The sequence below is a fragment of the Cebidichthys violaceus genome, unplaced genomic scaffold (assembly GCF_023349555.1).
Source record: "Cebidichthys violaceus isolate CVI_PGR_0920_01 unplaced genomic scaffold, fCebVio1.0.p SCAF_96, whole genome shotgun sequence".
Classification (NCBI taxonomy): Eukaryota; Metazoa; Chordata; class Actinopteri; order Perciformes; family Stichaeidae; genus Cebidichthys; species Cebidichthys violaceus.
The window spans coordinates 661,080-671,064 of NW_027176982.1; the positions used below are offsets into that span (position 1 = coordinate 661,080).

The window sequence follows — 9,985 nt, forward strand, 5'->3', positions numbered from 1 at the left end:
AACAACAAAAAGCAACACGAGTCAATTTCCCACTCGTTACGTGAAGTTAGTGTTTTCAAAATATACTTTATTCTTCTAGTCTGATTTCGGCAAAGATCATTGTTTTTACACGTCCACTTTTATGATTGTCGTGTGTATAACGTACGAAATCACGAGACCGGCTCGGACCCCAAGACGGCGCCTATTTCAGAACCGGTGAGAGTCGGGATGAAAACCTTGAGTGGTGCCGCCATAATAGGAGAGAAGCCCCGCCATGTAAAAGAAAGAGAGATAAATGAAAGCTGGGATGAGATATCTTATTTTAGTCCCACCGCCGACACACACACACACACACACACACACACACACACACACACACACACACACACAGCCCAGTGTTTCAAACTTTCACTCATTACCAGCTCTCTCTTCCCTCTCCTTCCCCTTTGTTTGAAGCACCAGTCTTTTTTCCTCCCACACTCTCTCTGTCTCATGAGGTTTTTTCCTTCCTGACTTTGTTTCTTCTTCCTCTTCCTCCCCGACCTTCCCCCTTCTCTCTCTCTCTCTCTCTCTCTCTCTCTCTCTCTCTCTCTCTCTCTCTGTCGCTCTCTCTCTCTCTCTCTCTGTCTCGCTCTCTCTCTCTCTCTCTCTCTCTCTCTCTCTCTCTCTCTCTCTCTCTCTCTCTGTGTGTGTGTGTGTGTGTGTGTGTGTGTGTGTTTTCTTGCTCATCTTTTTATCTCGTCGCCGGCTGCTGGATGGCACTTTTCCCTCCACACTCTGCTGCTCTTCTCGGTTTAGCGCAGCTGTTACAACCCTTCTCGCTCGCTCACTTTTGCTCTGCTTTTACACACACACACACACACACACACACACACACACACACACACACACACACGCAGACAAACACACACTGTTCTTCTCCTTCCTCTCTTATGTAAAGTCTCTTCTTTTTATTCTGTACCTTGCAAATAAACACACACACACACACACACACACACACACACACACACACACACACACACACACCTTGAGTCATATTCCAGTTCTCGCCACATAATCTCACACATCACCATTCTCACATTTGCACCCGCTCAGCACACACACACACTCACACACTTTTACCCACTAGCTCTCCCCACCACACATATTGGTACACACCCTCTCTCCTCTCGCTCTCTTTTCCTCCCTCCCAGTTATACACATTCTCTCTCACCCTCAGCTCTCTCTCTCTCTCTCTCTCTCTCTCTCTCTCTCTCTCTCTCTCTCTTTCTCTCATTCCTCATCTGCACCTCAGCTGAGTAACATGTTGCCTCGTCTGAGCCAAGCAGAGGCTGCCTCCTCCCCATCTCACTGACCAAACACAAAGAGCAAACAAGAAGGACGAGCAAGAGGAAGGGAACTGAAGTCTCATCTCTCGCCTTCGATGTCCGACTACCTTCTCTGAGAGCGAGAGGAGGAGGAGGAGGAGGAGGAGGGAGGTGGAGGAGGAGGAGAAAGATCTGTTTTCACACTTTCCTGACTCAGTTTGTCTCCTCAAGCAGAAGGAGCAGCAGAGGATGCGAGGAAGAGCCGAGGAGCCGAAAAGTTGTCTCTCTTTCACTCCGCCGTCCATCCATCCCTCACTGCTGACCAAACTTTCTGTTTAAACGGAGAGGAGGAGAAGGCGAGGGTGAGGAGAGAGAGAGAGAAGGGGAGAGCGAAAGCATCCCTCACCTCCGGTTACTTCTGTGCGCACGTGTTGTTGTTTTTTTTTTCCGGTCAGAAAGAAAGCAGGACCATCCCTTCCGGAGGGCAGCTACCCATGTGGCAGGAGGCTCTGTGGACCCGCGGACGCTACCTGCTGGAGAAGAGCGATGGCGGCGAGGGCGCCGAGGGGCCCGAGGGCCTGGGAGACGGGTGCCCGGGGTTCCAGGGCGAGGTGTGCGTGGAGGACGAGAAGCCCCAGGACTGGCTGTACGAGTCCTACTACAGGATGAGCCAGCAGCATCCGCTGATCGTGTTCCTGTTGCTGATCGTCATGGGAACCTGCCTCGCGCTGCTGGCGGTGTTCTTCGCGTCAGGACTGGTGAGTGTGTGTGTGAGTGTGTACATATGTGTGTGTGCAAGTTTTTTGAGGTAAGTCTATCCATCCAGAAAATAGAGGTTAGTGTACTTTTGACGTTGAATATAAATGCAGACCTCCCTTATTGTCAGTGCCAATAAAACAGGAAATGTTGTTGCTGCATTTCAACAACAATTACACAACAATAGCTACAAAACCACATCATCTGTGACTTGTTGAGATTTGGTCACGTTGTCATGTTTTGCTCTCTTGTCATCAGAGATAAATAAAATTACAGAGGGGTGATATTTCAATCAAAAACTCCTTGGAATTTCCCTCCAAGTCACAAAGAAGGAACCACACGTCTTCACTTTACACGGTTGGGTTAGCCTCTTCACACGTTCACATTGTACACACAAAAGTGGTACAATGTGAACCACTGTCAGTTTTTAGTTCCTAAAATAACACTGAATGAACATGACATATTCACATATTCGGTGAGGCGCTCAGAGGTCGTCGTTTCCACAAGAACAATACTTTAGGTGCAACGAAATTCCGATGGCCGCTGAATTTGTGAGTTGTTTTTTTACATTTTTTTCCCGTAAATTTACAACTTAAATATTGTAAATTCTGGGTTTGTTTTCTCTGAATATCACTCCACTTCCCCGGCTCCCTATATATTTGTTATTTTATTTACAATGGACCGAATGTTTTGTCGTAATAATCACTTCTTTTGAGTTTTTAAAAATAACTAGGAAAAGAACTTGGTAATTAAAGGTATGACTAAACTTTTTGAGTAATTCACTTTCCTCAATAAGAAGATAGACACCACTCTCATTGTGAAGCTGGAGCCCGCAGATAGTTAGCTTAGCATAGAGATTGGAAACAAGGGGAAACAGCTAGCCTGGTTCAGCTCAAGGAGAACTTCTAAAGCTCACAAACTAACATGTTACATGGCACACAAGGATTATTGATGGAGATGAATGAAGATTTGTTTTAGATTTATATATATTTGTATATATATATTATATATGTATATATATATATTTGATATATATGTATGTATTTGATATATATTTGATATATATGTATAAGTATTTGATATATATTTGATATATATGTATGTATTTAATATATATTTGATATATATATTTATGTATTTGATATATATTTGATATATATGTATATGTATGTATGTATTTGATATATATGTATATGTATTTGATATATATTTGATATATATGTATAAGTATTTGATATATATTTGATATATATGTATGTATTTGATATATATTTATATATCTGATATATATTTGATATATATGTATAAGTATTTGATATATATTTGATATATATGTATATGTATTTGATATATATTTGATATATATTTATGTATTTTATATATATTTGATATATATTTGATATATATGTATATGTATTTGATATATGTGTATATGTATTTGATATATATTTGATATATATGTATATGTATTTGATATATATGTATATGTATTTGATATATATTTGATATATATGTATATGTATTTGATATATATTTGATATATATGTATGTATTTGATACATATATATAATAATATAATATAACGTCTCATTGTGCCGCTAATCCACGGTGTTGATCACAGTCCTGGTAATCAGCCGACCGTCACGTTGTCCTAATTGGTGCAGATCTCTGCTGTGTCTTTTACAGTAAACAGAGAATATAAAACGTCTGAATAACAACTCATGATGCAACGCTACGTTACCATACCGGCAGCTGTGAAGAAATGATTTTCAACATGGGAGGCGATGAAAAAAAGAAAATCAATTGTAAGTGACTACTCCTCCCAGAAACGCGCTCCACGTGTGGATCGTCCCGATGCTTTTGGCGTGGACAAGAAGCAAACAGGACACGTCGCCGTTGTCTTGCGGCCTTGACAAAGCGCCACAGGATGCGTTGTCTTTAAGTGTTCAGTGTACAGCAGTTGCACTGCTGTGATAAGCCTTTTCCAATTTGCAGAGCTTACAGTTGTTGAGTCTCTTGTCTAAAACACTTTAGAGGATCACAGGCGAGGCTTTGTAGCTGAAGCTCGTTCTCAAGGGGGAAGCAGCACCGACACACATTATGCAAACGGGCTTTTGTTCAATCGGTGCAGAAAACCAAAATGTAAAAATGGCAATATGTCATTATGTGTGTTTATTTTCAGGCCAGCTGTTTCCTTCTGTTCCCGGTTAGGGTTAGTCTATGCTAAGCTAACTAGCTGCTGTCCGTAGATTCTTATGTATTGTACAGACATCAGTCTAGAGTTATGTTTTATGGAACCAGATTGATCAAACGTTTGTCACAATAAAGACCGCTGTGTGTTTTTAAATACGGTGGAATGCTGTACATTTCATTTACAGCACCGTAACAGATTCTGCATGGCTAAAAAGCTATGTGTGTGTGTGTGTGTGTGTGTGTGTGTGTGTGTGTGTGTGTGTGTGTGTGTGTGTGTGTGTGTGTGTGAGAGATCATCATTCAGCAGACAGAGCCCCCCCCCCCTCTCGTTACGATCGCCTGGAATAAAAGAAGAGTTTTGTGTTGCACGAGACTGAATGAGACAGGGAGGCCTAAGTGCATGTGCGTGTGTGTGTGTGTGTGTGTGTGTGTGTGTGTGTGTGTGTGTGTGTGTGTGTGTGTGTGTGTGCGCGCGTTTGTGTCAACATAAGCGGCCGCGAAGCGCCACTTTAAATTGCAACGCCGTGTTTTGCAGAGTGGATCGAGAGCGGGATGAGAGTTTAGTTCGCGGCTGCGTAGGCGTCTGGTGCTTTCGTCAAGTGAAAAGTATTGTTTTGGACACAAACACTCGAACCGCGAACACGAGCTATTGTTTCTCAAGTCCTGCTTTTTGTGTGCTTTTTGCAAAAAGGAATCCCACTCATTGCTTCAATTGTTGTTGTTGTTGTTGTGCAAAGTGTTTTGCTTCCATACGTTTCAAGGTGATCTTGTAGACGTATTCTTTTCGGTGGCAGCCTCCCAGATCGTCCTTTAGTCGCTCACATTGACAAACAATGGAGATAACGGCGAGGGGAGAAAATCTGCTTTCTCTTTGCTGCTGGAGGCATTTGATGACCCTCCGCCTCCACTCGCTCCAGGCTTGTCACTAAAGTCTTGTTAACATTCAATTGAACTCCCTATAACAGGGTCGTTCCGGGAGGACTTCCACCTACATCGATCCCTTTGCCTCTATTTAAGACAAATCAATGGAGCTTAATGCCCCCCCCCCTCTCCCCCCCTGGCTTGTCGATTTTTATTGCCCCATTCTCTTCTTCTTCTTCTGCTGCGTCGTCAGGTTTACGACGTCCCCGTCATCGTTTCCTCCATCAATCACAAGGTCAATCGAGATGTAAGTGACAGACAGAGCTGTCTTGTAGTCACTGGTTGCTCAGTGAGGCGTGTGTGTTTATTGCTGCTGGACAAAGAAGAATGGCAGGAATAAATAGAGGTGCGCAGGGCGGGGGGGGGGGGTTGGAGCTGGTGGTCCGGGGCGGTCGGAGGGAGGGGAGGATGTTGTTGTAAGTGTTCTGGCTTTATCAGCGAGTCGGCAGAAACTGGAGCGAGTGAATGTGGCGTTTCTAAGACTCCTCCACCCTTACTGTGCAGTGTGTGTGTGTGTGTGTGTGTGTGTGTGTGTGTGTGTACATGTGTTTGTGTCTGTTTGTGTTGTTTGGGTGTGTTTCTGAGGAAGTCTCTCATTTCCTTCTTGGTTGCTTATCTGTATTTTTTTTTTTTTTTTTTCAGAGAAGATAATTATTGTTCTTTCTTGTTGCCTTGACGTTGTATTTTTTTGGAATGTGTGTGTGTGTGTGTGTGTGTGTGTGTGTGTGTGTGCGTGCGTCCGTACAGATTCGGTAGCGGAATGTTAAAAGAATGACTTTAATAGAGACTTTAATAGAGATCAATATTATCCGGCCATGAAAACATGGGAAATCTATATCAATGGTTACCAAAAAGCATCTTTTATTGACTGCGACGTTCATTTCAGTGTATGGCCATTTTCATGATATATTAATAACGATCGATTTTTGTTCCATCTGGTAGATGCAAGGCGGGAGAGAGAGAGAGCTTTGTAATGATGGATCACCGCTTTGTTATTTAAGGGGGGGCAGGAAGGTGAATGAATGAGGCGTGGTCACAGCCGCAACACCGCAAAGCACCGATGATGTGCTGCACGCAGATACAGAAACATGCTAAATTTGACATTTAATAAAAAATGTGCTGTGATGGTAATGCTACACAGTTAGTAATGACAAAGTAAAAAAAAAAAACCGATAGAGACGCTGTGGTTTAAAGTCATTGGAGCCCGGTGGTTCCCTTAAACTTCCGTTTGTTTCAAATGGCCAGCAGGGGGCGATTCCTCCGGTTCGCAAAAAAAAGAAGTCTGATTGCGCGGCGCACCGTGACAGCTACAGCGTGAAATAGAGGGAGGGTCCCTTTAAGGTTGCATTGCTGATATTAAAAACAAGTACTGAAACTAGCATTCACAAGTATATGTATATGTATTTAACTTAAGTCACATTTCAGGGGCTGAGGAAAAAAAAAAAAAATCAAACTTTCCATCTCATGACGTCCTCCAGAGAAGCTACACATTAAGCTTCCAACTGTAGTTTTACAACATTTTCGGGTGAAATGCACTTTTGACCTCCTCCACTCGAGTAAAGGTCTGTTGATTATTGATGATTTTAATAAGCGAGCTGAGAGCGCTGCGTCACCATGCGTTATGAATATTCAACAGGCCCCAAAATACATGGGAAGTGCATACACTGCCATGATTTCAGCCTCCCTTCCATATCCCTTTCTGGCATAATGCATGTGGTGCGTTGGGGTCCTTTCACCGCTGAATAATTAGATTACTGCATTTTTTTTTTTTCGGCTGCTGCTGCAATGTCTCCCCGTTGTCTCCCCCCCCCCCCCCCCCCCCTTTTTTTTTTTCCCTCTCCCAGTATAATAGCTGGATAAGCCAGACTGGGCTAAAAAAAGGAATTAATTGTTCCGGATGACAATGCGGTATATTATGGCAGGCCGACACAATTCCCTCCCTCTATGCCGTGTCGAGGGAAATGGCTTTAAATGGTTTCAAAAGGGGTTTTAACAGGATTAGATGTCCTACGAATCGGAAAAAAAAAATGTGCAAAGTGAAAACGGCGAGAGAGCAGCTCGCTCCGCTTTCTAACCTGCAGTTGTTTGTTTTTTGTGCAAAATGGTGTTTCGAGGCCAAAGGACAGGTCTTTGTCCCCGTCCTCCACTCAGGTGTCCCCCTTCTGCCGTTGGACTTTGCAGTCTTGCTCACATCCTCATTGGGATTCTATCTGCGCTCCAGACTTGACTGTATAGCTGGCGTGGCGTCAGCAGCAGCAGCAGCAGTCACATCCCATGGGATCCCCCCCCCCCCCCCCCACCCCCACCCCCCACCCCCCTCGCCAGACCCTGACTCACACTACCTCTGCTACGACGTGTTGCAACACTAATTCACAGCAACAAAAAAAAAAAAATGCCCTCTTTCCTTCGCTTGTTCTGGCAAAAAAATGCTATTTTTCAGCGAGCAGCTTGAGTCAATAAACTGTCAAATCACAGCCGCAAATTCAAGGTCGAGTGTGTGCGACATCGTTCCATTCTGTTACACAAAAAGCCGCTCCGCTGATTTGCATGTTGAGGGAATCAAACACATCGCTACGCCCACGCTGAGGTTCATATTGTTACTGTAAAATCAGTGACATCTTAATCCCACAGCCGGCTCGCTAATTCAACGCGTTCAGCCGCCGGACCCGTCAGCGCAATCATGACTTTGGAATAACTTTATTAAACGGTTTACGTGGGCGTCGGCCAGCATCGGCGTCTGTGAAAGCGTGCTGAGTGTGTGGAAGCTCTCAGGTTGTTTTTTTAGGTTGTTTTTTTTAATGGTGATTTTGCTGCTGTTTCATAATTTACACAAGCCTGAAGAGGACAGGAAAAAAAAAGGGACTTGGAGAGTGCTTCATTCTTACCCTGAGCGCTTAAGCGCGTGCGTGTTTGTCCAACGTTTGCACAGCGAAGTATTTTTCAGTCAAAATTCGCAAGAGGTACTTTCCCCACACAGAGTGTACAATTATGTTTCACGCACACAGGCGGAGGTTAGGGACGGGTCAAAAGGATGTAATTTGCTCGGGATGAAGACATTAAAGGGAACTGAAAAGTGCTGAAGTCTCTTCCTGTTATCACTACTAATGTGCCACATGACGCATATGTATCTAACCCCCCCCCCTTTCCAACTAAATTAGCACATATATGCTGATATTTTAAACTCCCTAAAAATAGGCGATAGACTCCTTTCCAGTAGACGAGTACGCCTTCTTTCTGTTTTGGTTTTCCTTGTGTGTCACAACAGGGTCAGTAAATAGTGAAAATGTCCCGGCGGTTTCTTGTTCTTACATCCGTTACGTATTCAGTCTCTCTTTCTAACTCTCAAACCAGAGTTGATGATTGTTGGACGAGTGGAGAGAATATCAAAAGACACATTTAGTGAGTCTTATTTTGAATTAAGTGTGTTTTACAAAGATCAGCGAGGTGAAATTACTGTTTCTGTCAATGGAGACTGTGACTTTGAGGACAGCACATAACCTCTGTTTATTGTTTTTCATCTAACTCTGTGAATTAAGGGTTCATTTTCGACCGACAAGAGTAAGAGAGACTAACCGAGACGATCAGGTTAGATCAGGTAAAACGACCTTGCATATTCATTTAATTGCTTGTTTTGTACGTTTAAATATATTAATTCTTCACATAGCATCACATCGAAAAAAAGGGGGTGAAAATCAGAATTACTGCAAAATCCATTACCGACGAGCTGGAGCCGATAAATATTTGTCCACTGATTGTAACCTTTAAGACAAAAGCCAGGTGTTAGTCGGTCTCCATATTGAGAACATTTCATGAACCCAAACACCGTCCACACAACCATGAAAGTTTGGTTAAAATACGAGCGTAGTGATTGTGACAATGGTAGAGGAAATACACAGTCAATATTCCTTAAAATAAAGACAAATAAAGCAAATGATGGCACCAACGTATAAGAAAGAAGCCAGATTTGTCTCTCTCAACACAACTGAATGGACAGTTTTTTTTGTAATGTACATCCTTCTGAACTGTAAACATGATAAAGTGAGTATGAGAAAGGAGCTGTCGAGGATGAGGAGGCGGGTGAGGGAGGTCTGGTCGGAGTCAAAGAGAGAGAGAGATAGTGTGTGTGTGTGTGTGTGTGTGTGTGTGTGTGTGTGTGTGTGTGTGTGTTGACAGCTACTAAATGCTGACTTTGACAGTGCGAGCGCAGAAGTGATGCTGTAGCACATTCTCTGGACCCAGACAGTCTGTCTGCCGAACTGTGTGCCGTCTGTTCATCAATTTGTGTGTGTGTGTGTGTGTGTCATGTTGTAGCTCTATCCTTATGAGGACTGTGTGTCCTCACTAGGACACTAAACGAGGGAGAATTCTCTGTAATATCCCTCGTTTAGCTGTAATGAGTATGGTCCTCCATGCAAACATTGTAGCGTACAATGTGCTGAGGTCTAACACTATTCATGTTTACTAATGTACTGGACAGCCCGGTCACCAGGGAACATTTGGCATTTTACGTTTCTGCAAACCACAGATGTGCGCAGAGAAAGTGACGAATCACAACGAACAGCACCTGTGAAAAAGTGAAGCCAATGCATTCTGTCTAATGGCCAGCAGGGGGCGACTCCTCTGGTTGCAAAAATAGGTCAGATTGTATAGAAGTCTATGAGAAAAATGACCCTACTTTGATTTATCACCTCAGTAAACATTGTAAACATGAGTTTATGGTCTCAATCTCTAGTTTACAGTCTTCTTCAATACAGCATGATGTTCATTTAGTAATTTTGGCGTTTTGGTCGCCTAAAAATGTCTTATTCAGTGTTCGGTTGAACTCCAAC

The 9,985-nt window shown here is 43.2% G+C and overlaps 1 protein-coding gene across 1 annotated transcript in view; it reads left to right on the top strand.

The window, feature by feature from the left end:
• Positions 1–970: 970 nt before the first annotated feature.
• LOC137868076 (adenylate cyclase type 2-like) overlaps positions 971–9,985 on the top strand; it is a gene marked incomplete at its 3' end in the record, with an annotated part of 9,539 nt that continues 524 nt past the window's right edge. The window contains exon 1 of the mRNA XM_068704596.1: positions 971–2,044. Coding sequence (XP_068560697.1) covers positions 1,781–2,044 — 264 coding nt within the window. The remainder of the gene's footprint in view (positions 2,045–9,985) is intronic.